This window comes from Selaginella moellendorffii, unplaced genomic scaffold (assembly GCF_000143415.4).
Source record: "Selaginella moellendorffii unplaced genomic scaffold, v1.0 SELMOscaffold_79, whole genome shotgun sequence".
NCBI classification, from domain to species: Eukaryota; Viridiplantae; Streptophyta; class Lycopodiopsida; order Selaginellales; family Selaginellaceae; genus Selaginella; species Selaginella moellendorffii.
In genome coordinates, this window is record NW_003314340.1 from 785,194 (window position 1) to 804,450 (window position 19,257).

Sequence of the window (19,257 nt, forward strand, 5' to 3'; positions counted from 1 at the left end):
CTGGAGCTTTTGATGGAATAAGAAAGGGAAAAATGCGAGCTAGATTTTGATTCTAGCAGCAGCAGTGGCATGGGACTCGAATCGAGTGAATTTGGGTTTCTTTTGATTGTTCTGGCGATTGTTCTAGCTTCTTCACAGTCGGAAGAAGGTATGGATGATCCTGGAGAAGAAAAAATTTCCATGCCAAGTAGTTTAGTTCTTCCTCTTCAATCATCTTTCTTTCTTTATATTATTCTATCTTATTTAGTTCTTATTCTCAATTATTTCTACATTTTTTGTGTGTGGCAGGCTTTGGCTACCAAGACAATTCCCTGGGACCAGGGCAGTGGGGATGCCTCGCCACAAACTTTTCGACGTGTAGAACAGGGACCCAGCAGTCGCCCATTAACATAAAAACGCGAGATGCTATCGATGATTGCTCGCTTGGAAAGCTGAGATTCCATTTCTCCCACTCCGCAGGAACACTCACCTCTCAGAAGTACCTCTACAGAGTAAAAACTCCTCTAAATTCTGATTGCTCGAGTCAACACTTTGATCTTGTTCTATTTTATTGATCTTGCAATTATTCGTGTAGATTGGGCTGGATGGTGATGCCGAGAACACTGTGATCATTGATGGCATGGAGTTTAGGCTGGTGCAATTCCACTTCCATCACCCAAGCGAGCATTTCATTGATGGAAAAAAGTAAGCACAAAACTAGTCTGTTCCTCTTGGATTGAGAAATATCCTGGCAGGTTTGAGCTTGAAGCACACCTTGTTTATCGTGCCATAAACAACTCCTCGAGGATGGCTGTTGTTGCCCAGATGTATAAAAAAGGAGAAGAAAACAGTCTGCTTGCACAAGTAAGTGTCCATTGATCATGCATTTAGACATAATATTTATATGTATAGTACTTATATTTGAAAACAGGTTCTTGACATGAAGAACAATGTCCGAACTTTGCTAGACTTGAGGGAGTTCAATCTGGGACAAGAATATTTCAGATACATTGGGTCTCTTACAACACCTCCATGCACCCAAGGAGTAACCTGGACCATTTTGATCAAAGTATTAGTATACTTCACACTTTTTTTCTTCTAAAGTTTCTATTATTTGGTTCAGAACAAGACTGCATCCAAGCAACAGATCAAAGATCTGAAACAGTGCCTTGGGGTAAGCTACTTTATTTGTTTTACATCATGGTAATTCATGTTATAAATTGCAGGGAAGAAATGCAAGGCCATTGCAGAGAACTAATCGGCGAGAGGTTTACATGTACACTTTTTACCAGAACTTCTTAGCGAAATACTAGATTTTTTTAAATATAATTATAATAAAAATATAATTCATTGTTTCTATTATTCTACGATAGTTCTATAGATTCTTGAGATATTATTGACATGAGTGCAGTCTCAGGACTTAGCAAATTCTTTCAAAAACTTGCCGTCTTCGTATTCTTTATATCTTTCTCCATAGACGAAGCGCCGGTAGCAAACTCTGGAATGGCGACTCTTGTCCAGCAGCGAGCTCGCAGGGCCGATCTGGGCTTTCTCCGATGGCTCAAAGGTGATAGCACACGAGCAGCGTGGCTTGCACTTGTCCAAGATCACCCTATGAGTAGTAGCTCGGTAGATTCCATTGCTCATCACCTAGAAAAAGTTTAGAAGCTCTTGAAAGAAGCTGCATCTTAGCTCTAGATAGATTTACCTCCATGATCTCTCCGAAGCTCACGATGAAAGATCCAGGGAGTGGTTTCACTGTATGCCACTTGCCATCTCCTTCAAGGAGCACTTGCAAAGATGGGACTCCATCGGCAAAGAGGAGAACCAAAGTTCCAATATCTGTATGCTCTGGAATTCCATAAATCTCTTCTCTCTCTTCTTCCTTCTCGTTGTTTGGATAGCTGAAAGTGCAGAAGGTTTGCTTCAGTTCACCTTGGCACAAAGTGTCTCGCAGATAGAGTGGATCTAGATCCAAGGCCATGGATAGCGCAACTATAAGTTTCTCGTAGACTTTGGTGGTGCAAACCCCCAGCTCTTCTACCAAATCCCTGAAACAGTGATAAGAAACGTATAAAACTCTCGGAAAAGAACTATACTTGTGAGAGTCTGGCCACTTCCGTGGATCTCTCCTCGAGAGCGGCCGCAAGAACAAGTAGAGATGCTCGCGTTTGATCTTTATCCCAACGTTGGAAGGAGAAGGATTGAAGCCCTCTTTGCGGTAGCCGGAATCCGCCAAGAACTTGCTCTTGTAGTCGAGATCTTGCGCGAAGAACTCCTTTTGGTGATCCAGCACCCTCTGGAGCAGCTCCACCGGGACGCCATGGTTCACTAGGCGAACGAAGCCAAACTTGTCGTGTGCTTTGCGGATCTGCGCCGCCACAATGGTAGTGGAGCTTGAGAGATCGATAGAAGGGAGCTCCAACATGGTGTCGATTGATCAATTATACAAAGAGATGGAGAGAAACTTTAAAACTCTTCCTTTTGCCAGAAGGGTATCTCTTTTGTTGATTAGGACAGCGCTATGGCGATGTTTGTGGAGAGGAGCTGGAACGTTAACGCTTTCGGTGCTGGGATTGATCAAAGGCGTAGTGCTTGTGGAGCCCAAATTGCCTGGCCATCCCCAGATGACCATGGAAGCTGCTGCTCGATTCACAGGATACGGGAATCCAAGATTGTCGCTTGCCTCAGGGCTCACAGGTAGATATGTGCATTTGTCCCGATCATCTTTTCCCCTTTTTCTTTGGAAGCTCTCCTTTCCTGAAGTATGAAAACAAAACTTTGCAGCTCAAAGCTGGCACTAGATGCTGCTCGCGCTGCATTGGATGGAGGATTGGACGTGGTGAGTCCGATCAAAGCTTCTCTCTTTGAGTGATAGAACTTTCTTTGTTTTGCTCCTTTACAGCTCGAAGTAACTATGACTACTCCAGGAGCTAGCAAGGTGCTCTCTTTTCCCCAAAATTCATGTACAAACTCTAGAGCTTTCTTCTTACTGTAGGTGATCGCCACGCTGGTTCACGAGTATCCATCAGCACTTATAGGAGTAAGTCAAGTCTACTGGAAAAAAAAAAGTTAAAACTCTTTGTCTTTCAGGCTGGGACTGTTTTATCTCTCGATCAAGCTGAGGAGGCCAAGGCTAGCGGAGCAACGTTTCTCCTAAGTCCCATCACCGTGAAGGTGCTACTTTTATGTTTTGGCTACAAGAATCAATCACTTTCAACTTAGAAACTCCAAACATAAAATCGCTCAGGAGCTCGTGGAAATCCACTCGGTCGGGCCTGTGTTGTTCGTCCCAGGAGCAATGACACCAACAGAAGTACGTTCTTCGATTTTTTTCTTTGAAAAACTGGATTTTTCTTTCATTTTTAACCAGGTGTATACTGCTCATAGCTATGGAGCACACATTGTCAAGGTTCGTGTCGCAAAGAACTATTTGGTATAAACTTTTTCTTGTTTAGATTTATCCCACAGACCTCGCTGGTGGTGCCAAGTACGTGAGATCGCTGCGAAAGTTGCTAGCTCACATTCCTATGATCGCTTCTCAAGGAATCACACTTGGTAAGTAAAACTTTTCTCGTGAGATTCTTACTTTTCTATCATTTGTAGAGATGATCCGGCCTTACTTGGATGCCGGAGCCTCGGCAGTGGTTCTCTCGGACGCAATCTTCGACTCAAGCTCACTGTCAAGCTCTTGTTTCGCGAAAATCACGCAGCAAGCCTCGGCAGCGGTGAAAGAAGCTGGAAAGAATGCGCGGTGAAAGATCTCGCGCAAAGAATCCTTGTCGGGAAAAAAATTCCATCAAAGAGCGAGCGCTTGCGAGAAGAACGTATCGCGAACTTCTGGAAAGAATTTCCGAGAAGCATCGAGCGCGCTTTCCATTCACAAGCAAACAAAGGCAAAAGGATGAAGAAAAGAAGGATAAAATAGAAAGTCTAGCCTAGCGGGTTTAAAGCCTTGGCTAGGGTTCTTCGAATTGACGATTCACTGAATGGTTCTTCCTCGTGAATGAATCCCTCCGGCGCCGGGATGTGTGGCGCTCCTCCATGTAAGAATCATCCTCCGCGGCGGCATTCCAATTGCGAGATTTCTCTCCTCGATCGCCGCCATGGGCTACAGGAGCTGCCTATCGCTGCCGGTGGCGGTGGTGTTGATGCTGGTGGGATTTGTCTACTACACGGTGGTATTTCTAGTCCTAGATCCGTGGCTTGATCTGGCCACCGCGAATGGCCTCGCCAATGCCCTCGCCTTCACTGCTACCACTCTCATGGCGCTGGTTTCTTACGCTCTAGCGATTCTCAGGGATCCAGGGGAGATTCCTTCTTCATATTTGCCCGACGTGGAGGACTCCCAGCAAGCTCCTCTCCAAGAAGTGAAGCGCAAGGTAGAATTTTTCTTTGTTCTTTGTTTCGCTAGTTACAATGCTAGCTCGCAGGGGGGAGATTTGCGCTACTGTCAAAAATGCAGAGTCTACAAGCCACCGCGAGCCCACCATTGCCGAGTTTGCAAGCGTTGTGTTCTCCGGATGGTAAGTTTCTTTCCATCGTTTCCTTTCCTGGTTGTGATCGAGCTTCGATGTTCCAGGATCACCATTGTTTGTGGATCAACAACTGCGTCGGTCACAACAATTACAAGTCCTTTTTCCTGTTCGTCCTCTACATCACCTCAGCATGCATCTACTCTCTGGTATTCTCGCGTTTGATCTGTTTTCGTTCGAGTTTTCACGTTGTGGAAGGTTTAGGTGGTGCTTGGCTTTCACGCGGTTGACGAGTTTGAGAGAGCTCTAGAGGTCGTGGCAGTGGAGGATGACGCAGCGATCGTCCAGCCGGTCAAGGCATCTGTGGCTACTGCCTCTCTTCTAAAGGTGTGATTTTAGTTTCCACAGTGTTTGGTTTTCTCTCTAAACCATGTCTTTGTCCACAGATAATTTGCGGCATCGTTGTTATTCCCCTCTCCGTTGCACTATCGGGTCTCCTGGTCTGGCATATCTACCTTTCCTTACATAACAGAACCACAATTGAGGTAAAAGAACTCTCAAGAACCAGTGTTCTCATTTGATTCTTTCATAGTACTACGAAGGGGTACGTGCAAAATGGTTAGCACACACCTCCGGACCTTATAGTCATCCATACGACCTTGGAGCTCTTTCAAACATTTTGGTAGTACGTATTTTCTTCATTCCTCTACTCGTGTCCAAAAGCAGCTCTACGTCCAGGTTTTGGGCCCCAAAGCGTCGTGCTGGTTTTGCCCGATGGCAGTAGGACACATTGGATCCGGCCTGCATTTCAAGACCTCTGGAAATGCCGCGGGGAAGTTATAGGTACCGATTTTACACAGCCCGAGCAGTTTTACGTCCGTTGAGAAGATATGTGCAAGAAGAACGTAGCCAGCTCCATCGCCCGGGCTCAACTCAAGGATAGTTTCAGTGGCCCGCGCTCCGAGCTCAAGATCGCCGTGGCTCCGACAGGTACGAAGAATGGAAGTCAGCTCGAGAGCGTCTGGTGCAAAAGGCATACTGGAAACAAGATCGTGAGCGTCTTCCAAGTGGCCGGCACGACCGAGCATGTCCACGACGCACGTATAGTGGTGCTTGGAAGGCCGCGTTTTAAAATCCAAGCTCATCGAGACGAAGCAGCGCACTCCATCGTAAACCCTCCCGGCGTGGCCGCAAGCTAGCAGGGCCAGCACAAAGCACGTCTCGTCAGGTGTAGACGTGGTTTTGATCGAGTGGAACGTCTCTATAGCTCGGTGGAAGTAGCCGCTGTGAGCAAGGCCAGCGAGCATCACGCTCCAGGCAACCAGGTCTCGCTGCTCCATCCGCTCCAGGATCTTGGTGGCCCGATCGACGAAACCATTCTGGAAGTTCGCAGCCAGGAGAACAGTCCAGGATATCAAATCTCTCGCAGGCATTGCTCCAAAGAGGCGCAGTATCTCGCGAAAATTCTCAAAGTTGGCGGAGCCTGAGAGGATCGAGTTCCAGGCCTTCAAGTCGTGCTCCGGCATTGCCGAGAAGATTTGCTTGGCCTCTTCTAAATGCCCGTGCTGCGCGAACGAGGAAAGAATAGTGTTCCAGGAAACTATATTTCTCTCTGGCATGACTTCGAAGACTTGCCTTGCTTCTTCCAGAGAGCTTCCATTCAATATAACATTCCATGACACCAAATCCACGACTGGCATTGATTTGAAAAGACTCTTCGCTTCCAAAGAATGGAAACGTTGGGTGTGAGCAGCGAGCATCACATTCCAGGAGACCAAGTTCCATTCGGGCATTCTCTCGAACAATCTCTTAGCTTTAAGAATATGCCCGCTTTGGGCATATGCTGATAACATAGCAGTCGTGGAAACCACGTCGGAGGTGGGCATTCTGTGAAACAAGAGCTCTGCCTCGTTGATTCTCCCCTCTTGCGAATACGCCGTCAGAACAACCGTCGATGTAACCACGCTCCATTCCGGCATGGAATTGTGAAGGGCGATAGCCTTGGCAGCATGCCCGTGACGGGCATATGCCGAAAGAATGGCATTCCAAGTTACCACGTTCCGGGCCGGAATCCTGTCAAAGAGTGACTCTGCTTTTCCCAGCTCGGCATTTCACTCGAAGCAAGACAGAATGCAGTTCCACGTCTCGAGATTCCGGCAGGGTATCTCCTGGAAAAACTTCTCTGCCTCTTCCAGATGCCCGGTTTGGGCATATGCCGAAAGCATCGCGTTCCAGGACACAGCGTCTCGTTCGGGCATGGTGTCGAACAGCCACTTTGCGCGCGTGACGTTTCCATTCTTTGCGTGAGAGACGAGCTGTGAAGTCCGGGAGAAGAGAGTGTCAGTGGTGAGCATTAGTTTCCCATACCTTCTTGCTTTCGATTGTGTGCTGAAATTCTTTCTTTCAGGTGTTCAGGATGATAGCAGCTTTTAGAAACCCAAGGTTCATATTCATTTGCGATTGGACGATCCCATCAGCCTTGCGATACGTCTGGAATCAGCAATTTTAACCAGCAATAAAACGAAGTTTTGGGAATAAGAAAGATTGTGCGCAAAAAGATATACATTTCCTACATCCATTTCTCGATCCTATTCCTGTCAAGATCGACAGAGACCTCCTAAGCATCAGGCGGAAAAAGGACATCCCTGCTGCGTCTCGACTTTGTCTCTCCGCAAAGGCGCTTCGTTTACGCAAAGTTGATCTCATAAAGATGCCCAACATACTTTCTGTAAGCACGCCACATCGCTGTCTCTGGTGGCTTTTTTATATCGTAATCCTCTGGCCGCATATGCAAACAGCGATTTTACATGCCGTTCCAATCGATCAGATGGAATCTCTATCACATACCACATGCTTTAGCTTTTAATGGTCTGCCCGATTAAAGACGTGATCCGTTCCTTGCAGAAACCATTCCGCAAAAACCTTGGCGACTCACACAATCAGCACAAACTCGGTACGGAAAAAGAAATTACACGACACTTACCTCTCATCTTCTGTACCAAGCCGGCCATCTTCAAAGAAGAGGACAAGCTTTTCAGACACTAAATACCAGAGACTACAACTTACACGTCAAGTTGTGGTCGTAATAGATGCGGAGGTCGTAGAGCGCCCGAGCCAGATGCAAGCGTGTTGCATGCAAGTCCAGATGGCATGGTAGTGCGGCAGGATGGACAGGGGCGGCCTCTGCGCGACGAGTGATCGCAGCAGCTTGTTGTTTTGGATCCCTTCAAGCAGCACTACCAGGTCCTTGACCCGCAAAGGTGCAGACTCTTTTTCATCGGAAAACGTACGCAGGCGAGGCGGGTCGACCGGGTGTAGTGCAAGCTGCGAGTAAGCCCGTCTTACTCTATCTTGACTACCAACTTTGCCCGACAGCATGTTCCATCCCTGTGGAAGAGACTTATAAGATTTCAACAAAGAAAACACGGCAAGAAGCTGACCAGCGTGTCCACTGGGAGAATTAAGAAAAAGTCGGCTTTCAGAAGTCTGGAGATTAAGCCAAGTAGCCTCGGCACTGGTGCGATGCAGGCGCTCCCCATCGTCATCTGGGCAGACAAGGAGAAAGAGAATGCTTTGCGCCAGGAGATTGGCATTGGCTGTGCCTGGCTGCGCCCTGCAAGCAGTGGTCGATGAGAATAGTTAAGCAAAGCAATGCTCTTACATCTGAATTCTGTCTTCCGTGGTGGAAGACAATAATCCATAGCGATGTGGCAACTCAGAACTCACTAGCAAAGGGAAACAAAAACGAAGGATATAACCTTAAGAAGTGGAAGAACTTTGTATAACAATCGTTGCAAAACTTTCGTTCATGGATATGCGCTCGAAGTGCTCACTCACCTCCTCGTCTTGTTCAAGCGACGCAAGGCAAACAATTCCAGCTGATCCAGTCGAGAGCAGCTGCTGGCGAGCAAAATCAACCATGCAATCCAGTTGCTCCCGCGCACCATCCCAAACCAGCGTCCCAGCACACGCGCTCCTCTCGGCGTCGGAGAGGCGCGTCATGTGGCACACTGCCAGCGTCTCGTCCATCTCGGCCGAGTCCCAGCTCCGCCGCAAGTGAGCCATACATGCAGCTTTGTGCACGTCGCCCCCTTTTCATGCAGGTGGGACAAACTCGAACACCGCCTGGAGCTTTTCAGCGCTCTTACATTGTGTGAGTGTGCTTCTTGGAGCTCAGCAGCGTCTCTGGAATGAGTTAAATGAAGCAAGACAACTTTCAATACCATTGACTTTCATTTACTTGTTGACTTTTTATTGACTTGCACTGACTTTTTCCGCTCGTGAAAGCTTTCGCATCTCTTTTAGACATGGTATCAAACTGCCACTTTGCGTGCTCGTCCTGGAGAAAAGAATGTAGGAGTTACCAGCAGCTCCACGAAACAGAGGTGCAGAGCCAAATTCCTGAATTACAAATGAAAGAATCGGTATTTACACCGCTGCTCTTATTTAGCCAGAATTGCTTGTGCTTCCCTGGAAAGCCAAATGCAAGTGGAGCTTGATGGATGAGAGAGCAAAATCACAACATTCGTACCTCTGAAGAATCGGCTACTCTTCCAGACTTGCTCCTCCTGCTTCTGCTAGACGCGACAATGATCGACTCCATATCATCCGGAACTATCCACTGCTGCAGAAGTGCCTGTTCTTGCGCTAAAGCTTGCTGATAGCCGGAAACCGAGGTCACGGACCGCCGACTCTGCGTACTGCTCAGTCGTGACGGATTATTCCTCATCACCCAGAGCACCACCACGCAAGGTATCACTTCGCCTAAACAACAAACCACAAACCATCAAAGATTACTTCTGAAATGCATCCATACCTATGAATGAATACAGAAAGAATACTACGGACGTGTATCGGCTGCGAATTTTAAACACCTGCAAAATAGGCCTGCCATAGCTGATGTCGCACAAAGTGGAATCAGGACTTACGCCCAAAAGAATGAAAAGAGCACGTATTGAGAAGCACAGCACCGATACGACTGCCAACCCTGCTACCTGAGAGCAAATAAACTTGAGAGTTTCCCCTCATATTTCCAGAAAACGAAAAAGATTCAAACCTTTTGTAACTCTGCTGATGTCTTTCCAACACGCAGCCTGCTCATCCTTGTATATAATGCAAGTCCTGGAAACGCCTTGATTAGAACATACGGTTCCCGAAAGGAACCCTCATACCATATCCTGCCAGGCCCCCACCGGACAAAAAAATAACAATGGCAAGCATATCCGAGTAGATCTGCAAGCAACTATCATGTCAACGCAGCATGGATCGATAATTATTTGTCACCTCGGCAACAGTCCCAGAGTCTATGAAGTTGTCCCCCATCCCGATCCATATCAGAATTGCACAGACTAAGGTGATCATGAATATCAGCATCACAACCTTGAAAAATAATTCAAGTTAGCACCAAATACCCAAGCAACTTGGAAACTCACCGCTATCACAAACTTCTGACGGCCATGAATTCTGGATCTCCACCAATGACAACAGCGGCGATGCTTGTCCGTGTGCACTGGGACTTTGGGATCCTTGCCGACTGCACCCTGTGCTTGAGCTCCATCAGTTTCTTCCTCGTCATCCTCCTCCTCTTCCTTATCTGTGGCTTGATGACAAAGATCCACCCTGATAGAGGATAAGTTTCTCGATACACTAGACAAAGGAAGCGTACCAGAACGATAACAACAGCAAGAAGGTAGCAAGAAACAGTATCTGAGGAACAGCTGCATCAATAAAGAAACACTCGTTGTCAGTAAAACGACCCAAGCGCACCCATTAAAGACGTACCCATGGCTATAAATCCACACGCATGCTTCCAGCAATACCATCCTTGGCAGGGTGCAATCACGTTTAGCACGAAATATAGACAATATCCTGTCCAAAACCTGTGTAACGTAAGGATTTTACACTAGCTAACAAGCGTACCAAGACTCGCCACGCCAATCAAACAATGAAAAACCTGGAAGGGAAAAACAGCAATCGAGAGAAGAATAGAGAAAAAAACAGGCATACCTTTTGCCGTGTCCACCGCAATGGCAGAGTATACAAGTACAATCGAAGAAGCTGCGAGAGTTTTGTTTGGTTAAAAAGAGAAAACTGCGGAAGGAAAAATTTTGCCCTGCCTGTGAAAATGCCGCAATAGCTATCAGCGCATTAATCGCAGCTAGGATCGAATTGGCGATGGTAATCTCCTGATCCAAGCATCTGCTCGCGCTCTGGAACCCAATCCATGCGCTATACATCATGCACCGCCAATGCTCAGCCCGATCCAGGCCCAAATCTGGACCAAAGCATTTTCTTGCTGGCGGCCCTGCTGCCTAACATCCAGTCCCTCCCCGCCCCTGCTCCGATCGATCGCGCATTTCCCCCTCTTCACACAAAATATCCAAACCCTAATCCTATAAACCCTAGACAAAATGTTTTAATATAAAAATAATATCTAATATAGTTAATAGATTGTTAACGATATTTAAAAATAGAAAGACCAAAGGAAACTATTGAGAAATTAGTATTAAGTGAAAAATACTTCTCTCATACCCATTTTGTTGTTGATTTTGTAAAATTAAAAAATATTTTATTAGTCATAATTTATATACCAAATAATTTATGTTATTTAATTTAAAAGAATTGTGGAAGATTGATACGATGGTTATTGGTTATGTAAAATAAAATAATTTATATTTCTGAAATTTCATCACTATTTACATGCATTTATGAATCTCATCCAAAATTTTAGCCAAAATAAATTTAAAATAGAGCTTTATAAAAAACATTATTAGATAAATTAATTATAAATTGACTTAGCTGACTTAAATTGTTTACACTATCTTATATATATATATATATATATATATATATATATATATATATATATAATATTATAAATTTAAACTTTTTTTTGCAGTATTATTTGATATGGAAATCAAAAAATTGTTGATGTAAGGTTTGTAAATACATGTATGTATATATATATATATATTACCCTAGCTAAGTAATACACTAATTATAGTACTATATTATTGAGACTGAATATAGTCTATCCATTCTTGTATATAAGCAGGGCCTAAACCCCAATTAATATACTTATTCCTATATCCTGAGCAATCACATTGGTGGAGTTGACAGGCAGTATAATTTATCCCTAAAGAGCAAAGTTTTTTAGCAGTGTTTTGCTTTAGTGTTTAGTATTGTGTTTTTTTTTTCTTATTTCGTCATTCTTTTTTAGATCTAAATTTGTATTAGCTTTTTGCAAGATCTAGAATTTTTAACTATTATTGTGTTTAAATTTGCTCTTTTTCTTAATCTTCATTGCATTCTCTTCTACCATGTCATGCCATTATATATTACTTGAGGCTGTTAATGCTGCTCTATTGGATTGAACTTTTGGTGCTGTGGGATGTGATTATATTGGTGTTGTGCCCATTTTTGGTGTGTTGCCATCTCCAGCTTTTGTGAGACGTGATTACATAGCTTGTCCTACTCTTGGCATTTTGCCATCTTCTGTTGATGTGGAGTATAATCGTGATATTAATTAGTAAGCTATAGATGATGTAGTCTAATTCTTGGAGAATGTTCAAAGATCAAGTTTATAGGAAGACAATGTGTACAAGTTTGAGTGGATTCCAGAGTGTGATGATAAACTTGATTATTATAGAGATAGCTTTGAAGATGAAGTGGAAATTTCACGGGATAGATGTCAATATTTCAATCTACCATTTGATTCTTTCTCTTTCCCTTCTGTTCTTTCCCAACTTTTTCTTATTTCTCAGCTTGAACTACCTTCTCATATTCCTAATATTTATTCTTCATCTGCAATGTTTTTTTCTCTTGGTATGTTGATCATTTATGACTCTTATGATTTTCATTCTCAATCCAGTGTTAAATTAATTGTTTTTTGTCCTCTTCATACTAATTTGGATGTTAAGTGTATCCATGAAGTTGAGAATCTTACTTTTGTTTTATTGGCAAAGTCTTTAATCAGTTTTGGTATTAAATATTCCCCTGTTCCAAAGGTTAAGTCACTTTGGCCAAAGTTTCAAATTGAATGCATATTCCCACTTGTGAATGCTATTGAGAGCCTTTGTTTTACTGTTGTTGCCAAAAAATTTATATATTCCTTTGAGAGTATGGATGTTGTTATTGATTTTCCAATATCAAGTGTTAAATTTTGTGTTAAGAAGGTTGAGTGGTGTGAATCTTTTGTTTATATTGTGGTGGCCGAAGTATTTTATAATGGGAAATCCTTTATTTTTTAAACTTTAAGTACATGTTCTTTTGATTTCCCTATTTCTACATTGTCAGTTGCTACAAATTCCTCTCCCAATGCTTTTATATCCACTTTTTCTTCTTCCACAATTATTTTTCCTCAATTTTTCTCTTTTTTTTTTTTTACCCCAACATTTCAAACTTTTTTCTTTTTCGGAGGAGGGGGTAGAGGGAACGGACTGGAGTCCAGCCCTAACGATAGAGCGAGGATAAAAAAATACGATAGTGGAGTGAGGACAAATAAGATGGATTATAGAGTGAGGATGAGCATAACAAGTCCGAACGGAATATTTAGCCCCGACATAATAAGGCTGAATGGATACAATAGTGGAGTGAGGTCGGATATAGATGGCAAAGTGAGGACAAGTGCAACAAGTCTGAATAAAGTTAGTATTTCAAAACTTTTTTTCCTTCAAGGAGGGAATAAAGAGAATGTGGAGGACAAATGGAGTGAATTTGACCTCCTTAATTCAAAGTTATGGTTACATGGTTGGTTTGAGCATTTAAGAGTTACATATGGAGTTGCAACTGGTTCATCGAGGTTTTGTAATCAATTAATATTTATACAATGGCTTTGGATTTTATTTCAGTCATGGTTATTAGCAACTTTGTTAATGATTTTATGGGAGTTTTAGATTTTTGAGGTAGTTTATAATTGCCCAGCAAAAGCTTCACATGTTCCATCTGATTTATTATCATCACCTTTTAATCTTTCAGATGGCAGGATGGTGTAAGGTTTGTAAATACATACATACATACATATGTATGTATATATATATATATATATATATATATATATATATGTATATGTATATATATAGATATATATATATGTATATATGTATGTATATGTATATATATGAGTATATATATACAATAATAGTACTATAATATATGGATTGTCCATTTGGGACTGAATCTGGTTTATCCATTCTTGTATATAAGCAGGGGCCTAAACCCCAATTAATATACCTATTTCTATATCCCGAGCACTCACATAATGATTTTAACTTAGTAATATGTATTTAAAAATTTATTATGAAGCACTTCAAATTATAAATTGTGTTTATTAGATAGCATTGAATAAATAAATTTATTTGTAAAACTCGAGAACTGTTAGAAGTTGACCAGTCACATCCATATGACTTGATTTTTTGCAAGTTGTGGTCCCCTATCAACTTTGGGATGGTGGAGCCTCAAAGGCTAGACTACTGAAGTCACATTCAGCTAATAAACAAACCAACATCTGAGGAAGGGTCGTTAAAGTCTGCTCACTGTGAACGCGCATGGTTAGCAGAGACATAGGAGTTCACAGAAGCTTGGCCTGTGAAGGCTTCTAGGGAGAGCTTAATACTCTTCTCAACAGTGGACGCTCAGCGAGTTTTGGCTGAATGCTGTTGGAAAGCCATTAACGCAAGTGACATTTACTGCTGCATCGAGTCCCATAGTCACCACAAATCAAACACCAGCTTCCGGCAAGCACCCAGCACCGTGGTCCACGTAACAACATTCGCTCTAAAAGGCATGGTCTTTACCACATCCACTGCTTCGTCGACTTGGCTTGCACGTCCCAATAGATCTGCCATACAGTGGTAGTGCTCAATGTCCGGGCTGACCCCATACTTCGACCGCATCACTTCAAAAAGGAGCTTCGCCTCATTTACCATACCAGCGTGACTACACGCAGTCAAGATGGAGAGAAACATTATCCCGTCAGGCTGTAGTCCTTTCTCTTGCATTGTGTGGAAGATCTCAAGAACTTGCTTAGTGTTTCCTTGCCGGCAGTAGCCCACTGCTAGAGCAGTCCATGTCACAACATCCCTTTTCACGGTAGCCTCAAACACAACCTCCGCATCCACCATTCTTCCGGACTTCCCATAAAAGTCCACCAGTGAAGCAGCTAGAACCGCATCGTTCTCCAGGCCATGTCTGCAAAGCTCGGCATGAACTCGTCTTCCAGTCTCCGAAACCATCAACTTCCCACAAGCCTTCAATCCAGCGACAAACGTCAAGTAGTTTGGAGTGCTGTCCCGGGATTGCATCATAAGCGAGAAGACGCTGAGAGCGGCAGAAAACTCCTGGTTTTGCACATAGCCCAGCATCAAAACGTTCCAGGACACGGCATCACGTCGAGGCATTGTATCGAAGACTCTCTGAGCGTCCACCATGCTCCCACACGAAGCGTACAAGTCCACAAGCGTGTTGAGAACGAAGATATCCAAGGTGCCACTCCTCAAAACCTTTCTGTGTATAGCCATGCCTCTTTCCAAAAGAACCAACTTCACGACCTTGCCATCGCCAACTTTTGTTCCTTCCTCTTGAGCAGCAGCAGTGGTGCAGGCTTTCAGCACCGCAACAAGAGCCCGAGCATCAGTCCCACACCCCTGTGCTAGCAAGCCAGGAAATAGCTTCACGGCAACTTCGGATTCCCCGCTTTCAATGTACCCTAGCATCAAAGCAGTCCATGAAACTACCCCACGAAACTTCATCCTGTCGAAAACTCTTCGAGCATCTCCCAAGGCCCCGCACTTGGCATAAACGTCAACCAGGCTGCTTGCCACGAACAGTTCGAGCTCGCACCCGTAATTCACAGCCAGGACATGAAGTGCCATTACTTGCTCCAGAGATCTAGCCTTCATCCATTTGCCGTCGATCTTCTTGCCGTCTTCGTTCTCAGCCAGACCGAGACAAGCCTTGAGCGCAGCAACGAAAGTTCTGCCGTTTGGAGTACAGCCCTCGGCCAGCATGGCTGAAAATAAATCCAAGCCGAGGTCACTCTGTCCATTTCGCACGTAGCCCATCACTAGAGTATTCCAGGACACCACTTCGCGGGCTTGCAGCTTGTCGAAGACACTGCGAGCTTCGTTCATGCTCCCACACTTTGCATAGAAGTCGATCAGAGTGTTTGACACGTAAATGTTCGAGATGTTGCCGCTTTCGATTGCCTCTGCATGAATTTTCCGTCCCTTCTCCAGGTCCTTTGAACGTCTGCACTGCTTCATGGCGTTTATCAGCACCGCTATGTCCTGGTGTTGTTCCTGCTTCGTAAATGTTTTCCTGGTCCGAAGTGTTTCTGGGGGATTTTGTAAAGCAGCCATTACTATCTCAGTTTTCCAAAGCTGCAATAAAACAGAACATGAGTAGTTCATGTACAAAGATTTATGGCACACTTACTTTCCAAGTTAAAAATTCTCAAGGAGCTTTGCAATGCAATCATCCCTCACTGAAATCGTCACCTTGTAGAAATACAGGCGGGTGAGCTTTGTCGATATCAGCTCAAAGGGTATGCAACACACAGTGCTCTCCGAAAAGTAATCTGACTGAGCCCGGGGATAGCGGATGAATCCTTGTTGGTAGAGCTCTTCCGCGGCCTGCAAGTTCAAAGGTTGCCGATTGATAAACACGAACCAACAGCTTAGAGATTCACACCTTCATTGTCTCCTGAGACCCAAGGCAATCTTTCGAGCGTGCACGAATGACCAACGGAAGATAATTTAACCGTAGCAAGAGGCTCTTCCACGCACATTTCATATATGGCAACGGCGGGTACATAGTCGAAGAGATGGCCACGCCTGCGAAACGTAGAAACTAAGCAAGCTACGACTTACGCCCATTTGAAGGACGCTCTGTCGTTCTCCGAGCTGTACACGCAGTTCATGGTCCAAAAACCTTCAGGATGAACTTGCCAGTATCTTTCAACGACAAAGCCTCGAGTATGTTGGCTACTGGAATGGAGATTCTCTCTTCTCTCGTTACCTGGCACGGGCCATGGCTCGTCAAATGGAAGAACAAAGCGGTCCTTGTCTGAAAGCGAGTGAAGGAAGCACCTCTACGTACATCGATCTCCTAGACATCTGTTAGAACCAAAAACGAAAAAGGAACTTCAAAGCTTAGAGAAAAACCTGGCGGGCGTCCACAGCATCCGAAAGATTGCGATCTGGCCGGGTGCCAATTCTGTGCAGCGTGTGCTGGATTACCCTGCAGAAACTATCAGTCCCAAAAGAAGAGAAACAATGGAAGTGTCTCGAAAAATGCTGAGAAGCGAGTGTAAGAGTCCACTAACATTGAGACAAACCTCTACCACTTCGTAGGCAATGTTCTCGCCTTCTCGATCAATTAACTAGCTAGAGCTTTCTCCCATTTCTCCTCGGCCGCAAGATACCGTTTACTAAACCCTAAAGGAACCATGGCGGAGGGAAATCTACTGATGGCGTGGTTGTGTGGAGGCCGGCCAATACGTCTACGAACTATGCCATGATGGCGTGTGCTATATCTCTTACAATGCGTCCTTCATGCAGGCCCTTTTGTTGTTTGTGTGCTTCTGATGAAGTGGCGTGTTAATCATTTCTCAATGCTTCAATGTTTACCTCCTCGCTAGTGGATTTTTTCATTTTTTGGTTTTCCTTTTTTTAACATTTGACGTGGATGTTAATTTCGTGCAACAATTAGTCTTCTTATAAAATTAAATAGGACGTACTTTTTGTTACATAAATCACTTATAAAAGTTGATATCTAGAATTTGTATAAGAAAAAATATTGTTTCCACTTTTTCAAACAAACCCTTTCAAGGAAATATGATTTATTATATTCCAAGATAGTTTTACAATTCCACAGTGTATATAATAAATTTTATATGTGTCTTATACCTAATATTTATAGTCTCTTCTAAAATTTTATTATATAATTTATAATTTAATTATTTGAAAAAAATAGTTATAGAATTATTGTTACCTAGAGTTATAAAATGTCATATTTATTATTTTATAGTTTATTCATAAAATTAAGTGGAACAATAGGAAATCTACCAAAAAATCTATTATTCTTTATAAATGTGTAAATATTTTAAAATTTTCAACTACAAAATTAAATTTCTTTAGAAAAATTATACTTTAATATTATCAATAATTACAAAAACTAATTAATATTTATAATATTACTGTAAATCTCTATTATTATAAAAAGAAAATTAAAAGCTTAGCATTTATACTTAACTTTTGTTTTTAATGCAGCTAATATCTGACTATATACAATTATAGATGATAATAACATCTTATAGCTAAATACATTAACATTCTTTTTTGTTGAAATACTATTACAAATTAATTAATTGTGATCCCTTATTCTCAAATTTGATATGATAGATATTAATTGCTATTTTTTATTAAACTCTTATGTGATAGTATACATTATTTATTATCCATATTACAAACTATATAACAAAGTTTAATAATTATTATATATATTCCAATATATATACATACATATATATATATATATATATATATATATATATATATATATATATATGTATGTATGTATGTATGTATATAAAATTTATGGATGAAGTTATTATTTATATGATCATATAATTATTGTATGGTATAAGATATAAAGATATAGTATCTATATGGTAGATATCATATCTATTTGATCATATTTAAAGATACAAGCTTTAGCAAGCACACAAAAGAAAAAGAAGTTAAGAATGAGATTATTTCCTATCTTCACATTATCAGGGTTATTTATAAAACCAAAAGAAAAATTAATATAGATTTATTAAGAAAAAAAAGTTGGGAATGAGATTACTTATCAGTGTTATTCATAAAACCAAAAGAAAAATTAATATAGATTTATTATTAAAAAAATTTAATTATATTTATAAATAAATTTTATAATTAACATAATTACTAATTTATTCTATAGATTTCCTTATACATGGTTCAAATGAAGTAATAACAAAGCCATCTGGATCTTCTATTTTGCTCCAAGAATTAGTCTCCAAATTAAAATAAGTAGGAGGGATATTGTAACCTGCATAAATCACTATATAATCTCCATGGATGCTAATGTTGAAACATGGTTCCAAACTGGATGGATCATCTTCAAATTCTTCTTCCCATTTTACTCCGAAAAATTCAGTTAAGAAAACCTGATCTATTATATTCCAAGATAATTCTATTTTGTCAAGTTCAAAAACACTGAAATACTTATCTCTGTATCCTCTTGGGCGGCTAAATGCCACCAGAATCCATCTTCCCTTGTGTTGAAATATACGATGGGCATGACACCTGTATTCCAAAATCTTCCTTGGAATATCTATCAATACCACAGAACTCTGCCACCTTTCCATGTCATCTGTTATTCCGAACACTTCAATCCCTCCTCCTCCAAGGGTATAAGGTGTAACAACAAACTCAAGGCATTCTTTGTTGTTTTCTATCCAAAGCTCAAGTAGACCTTTGATTGTTGTCCCAACTCTGCCACTCCCAAACCTTGGAATTGAAGAAGAAAACCTTCTTTGCTTGATCATGTTCTTTGAGCGGTGAAAAGTCAATACGATTGTTCCCAGTGAGGACAAATATCTTGAAACTATCCCTGGAACTTCCTGAATCATCATCCACCAATAGCTCGACATGATTCAACTTCCCGAGATATTTATCAAATTCATCCTCTTCTTCGTCTCGTGGAAATAATGGAAGCCCTTTCCACTGTCGCGTGAAAGTGTTTCCGACCCAGAAGCTCTCCCATCCGAAACTAAAGAAGA

General features: G+C 42.3%; 7 protein-coding genes across 15 annotated transcripts; 3 read left to right on the forward strand and 4 right to left on the reverse strand.

Annotated features, from left to right (window-relative positions):
* Positions 1–58: 58 nt before the first annotated feature.
* On the forward strand, positions 59–1,350 carry LOC9657440 (alpha carbonic anhydrase 7). Its single transcript, XM_002987118.2, has 7 exons — positions 59–148; positions 289–491; positions 575–684; positions 735–843; positions 911–1,048; positions 1,103–1,153; positions 1,206–1,350. Exons 1-7 carry the CDS (start codon positions 70–72, stop codon positions 1,290–1,292), a joined length of 777 nt encoding a protein of 258 aa, XP_002987164.1. The 5' UTR covers positions 59–69; the 3' UTR covers positions 1,293–1,350.
* LOC9657441 (flavanone 3-dioxygenase 2) lies at positions 1,330–2,495 on the reverse strand. Its single transcript, XM_002987198.2, has 3 exons — positions 2,079–2,495; positions 1,688–2,030; positions 1,330–1,629 (listed from the first exon to the last, which is right to left on the reverse strand). Exons 1-3 carry the CDS (start codon positions 2,405–2,407, stop codon positions 1,393–1,395), a joined length of 909 nt encoding a protein of 302 aa, XP_002987244.1. The 5' UTR covers positions 2,408–2,495; the 3' UTR covers positions 1,330–1,392.
* LOC9656710 (KHG/KDPG aldolase) lies at positions 2,419–3,953 on the forward strand. 2 transcript variants are annotated; one of them, XM_002987119.2, is made up of 9 exons: positions 2,419–2,679; positions 2,767–2,821; positions 2,885–2,920; positions 2,978–3,022; positions 3,073–3,156; positions 3,230–3,295; positions 3,353–3,391; positions 3,438–3,537; positions 3,586–3,826. In XM_002987119.2, the coding sequence occupies exons 1-9, from the start codon at positions 2,504–2,506 to the stop codon at positions 3,735–3,737; spliced, it is 753 nt and encodes a 250-aa protein (XP_002987165.2). In that variant the 5' UTR covers positions 2,419–2,503; the 3' UTR covers positions 3,738–3,826. The 2 variants fall into 2 exon arrangements, with proteins under 2 accessions (XP_002987165.2, XP_024516803.1); XM_024661035.1 differs by having other exon boundaries at positions 2,566–2,821; positions 3,588–3,953.
* On the forward strand, positions 3,946–6,142 carry LOC9657442 (probable protein S-acyltransferase 16). Of its 2 annotated transcripts, none has more exons than XM_024661032.1 (7): positions 3,946–4,361; positions 4,413–4,505; positions 4,562–4,663; positions 4,719–4,841; positions 4,901–4,999; positions 5,047–5,139; positions 5,181–6,142. In XM_024661032.1, the coding sequence occupies exons 1-7, from the start codon at positions 4,086–4,088 to the stop codon at positions 5,295–5,297; spliced, it is 903 nt and encodes a 300-aa protein (XP_024516800.1). In that variant the 5' UTR covers positions 3,946–4,085; the 3' UTR covers positions 5,298–6,142. The 2 variants fall into 2 exon arrangements, with proteins under 2 accessions (XP_024516800.1, XP_024516801.1); XM_024661033.1 differs by having other exon boundaries at positions 3,947–4,361; positions 5,193–6,142.
* LOC112341219 (pentatricopeptide repeat-containing protein At1g32415, mitochondrial-like) lies at positions 5,421–6,433 on the reverse strand. Its single transcript, XM_024661010.1, has 2 exons — positions 5,618–6,433; positions 5,421–5,492 (listed from the first exon to the last, which is right to left on the reverse strand). The coding sequence occupies exons 1-2, from the start codon at positions 6,431–6,433 to the stop codon at positions 5,421–5,423; spliced, it is 888 nt and encodes a 295-aa protein (XP_024516778.1).
* A 2,246-nt stretch (positions 6,434–8,679) lies between these two features.
* LOC9656712 (tobamovirus multiplication protein 1) lies at positions 8,680–10,832 on the reverse strand. The gene is made up of 13 exons (XM_024661104.1): positions 10,571–10,832; positions 10,461–10,511; positions 10,374–10,407; positions 10,236–10,322; positions 10,120–10,171; positions 9,887–10,073; positions 9,738–9,833; positions 9,626–9,686; positions 9,511–9,575; positions 9,383–9,448; positions 9,271–9,328; positions 8,986–9,218; positions 8,680–8,924 (listed from the first exon to the last, which is right to left on the reverse strand). Exons 1-13 carry the CDS (start codon positions 10,691–10,693, stop codon positions 8,901–8,903), a joined length of 1,137 nt encoding a protein of 378 aa, XP_024516872.1. The 5' UTR covers positions 10,694–10,832; the 3' UTR covers positions 8,680–8,900.
* A 2,934-nt stretch (positions 10,833–13,766) lies between these two features.
* Positions 13,767–17,044, reverse strand: LOC9657443 (pentatricopeptide repeat-containing protein At2g33680). Of its 7 annotated transcripts, XM_024661069.1 has the most exons (6): positions 16,777–17,044; positions 16,616–16,691; positions 16,470–16,559; positions 16,143–16,405; positions 15,888–16,084; positions 13,767–15,832 (listed from the first exon to the last, which is right to left on the reverse strand). In XM_024661069.1, the coding sequence occupies exon 6, from the start codon at positions 15,809–15,811 to the stop codon at positions 14,162–14,164; it is 1,650 nt and encodes a 549-aa protein (XP_024516837.1). In that variant the 5' UTR covers positions 15,812–15,832; positions 15,888–16,084; positions 16,143–16,405; positions 16,470–16,559; positions 16,616–16,691; positions 16,777–17,044; the 3' UTR covers positions 13,767–14,161. The 7 variants fall into 7 exon arrangements, with proteins under 7 accessions (XP_024516837.1, XP_024516834.1, XP_024516836.1 ...); XM_024661066.1 differs by having other exon boundaries at positions 13,767–16,084; positions 16,795–17,044; XM_024661068.1 differs by having other exon boundaries at positions 13,767–16,084; positions 16,470–16,542; positions 16,789–17,044.
* Positions 17,045–19,257: the final 2,213 nt, after the last annotated feature.

Coding starts and splice junctions, on each gene's coding strand:
- LOC9657442 (XM_024661032.1), top strand. CDS start 4,086: ATGGGCTACAGGAGCTGCCTATCGCTGCCGGTGGCGGTGGTGTTGATG. Junction 4,362..4,412: donor TCCAAGAAGTGAAGCGCAAG/GTAGAATTTTTC, acceptor GCTAGCTCGCAG/GGGGGAGATTTGCGCTACTG. Junction 4,842..4,900: donor CTACTGCCTCTCTTCTAAAG/GTGTGATTTTAG, acceptor CTTTGTCCACAG/ATAATTTGCGGCATCGTTGT.
- LOC112341219 (XM_024661010.1), bottom strand. CDS start 6,433: ATGCCGGAATGGAGCGTGGTTACATCGACGGTTGTTCTGACGGCGTAT. Junction 5,493..5,617: donor CCGGGAGGGTTTACGATGGA/GTGCGCTGCTTC, acceptor TCTTGTTTCCAG/TATGCCTTTTGCACCAGACG.
- LOC9657440 (XM_002987118.2), top strand. CDS start 70: ATGGGACTCGAATCGAGTGAATTTGGGTTTCTTTTGATTGTTCTGGCG. Junction 149..288: donor TTCTTCACAGTCGGAAGAAG/GTATGGATGATC, acceptor TGTGTGTGGCAG/GCTTTGGCTACCAAGACAAT. Junction 492..574: donor CTCAGAAGTACCTCTACAGA/GTAAAAACTCCT, acceptor TTATTCGTGTAG/ATTGGGCTGGATGGTGATGC.
- LOC9656712 (XM_024661104.1), bottom strand. CDS start 10,693: ATGATGTATAGCGCATGGATTGGGTTCCAGAGCGCGAGCAGATGCTTG. Junction 10,323..10,373: donor GATTGGCGTGGCGAGTCTTG/GTACGCTTGTTA, acceptor GGTTTTGGACAG/GATATTGTCTATATTTCGTG. Junction 10,172..10,235: donor GTGTGGATTTATAGCCATGG/GTACGTCTTTAA, acceptor TTATTGATGCAG/CTGTTCCTCAGATACTGTTT.
- LOC9657441 (XM_002987198.2), bottom strand. CDS start 2,407: ATGTTGGAGCTCCCTTCTATCGATCTCTCAAGCTCCACTACCATTGTG. Junction 2,031..2,078: donor AAGTGGCCAGACTCTCACAA/GTATAGTTCTTT, acceptor TCACTGTTTCAG/GGATTTGGTAGAAGAGCTGG. Junction 1,630..1,687: donor GCTTCGGAGAGATCATGGAG/GTAAATCTATCT, acceptor AACTTTTTCTAG/GTGATGAGCAATGGAATCTA.
- LOC9657443 (XM_024661066.1), bottom strand. CDS start 15,862: ATGAACTACTCATGTTCTGTTTTATTGCAGCTTTGGAAAACTGAGATA.
- LOC9656710 (XM_024661035.1), top strand. CDS start 2,747: ATGAAAACAAAACTTTGCAGCTCAAAGCTGGCACTAGATGCTGCTCGC. Junction 2,921..2,977: donor CTACTCCAGGAGCTAGCAAG/GTGCTCTCTTTT, acceptor TTCTTACTGTAG/GTGATCGCCACGCTGGTTCA. Junction 3,157..3,229: donor TAAGTCCCATCACCGTGAAG/GTGCTACTTTTA, acceptor AAAATCGCTCAG/GAGCTCGTGGAAATCCACTC.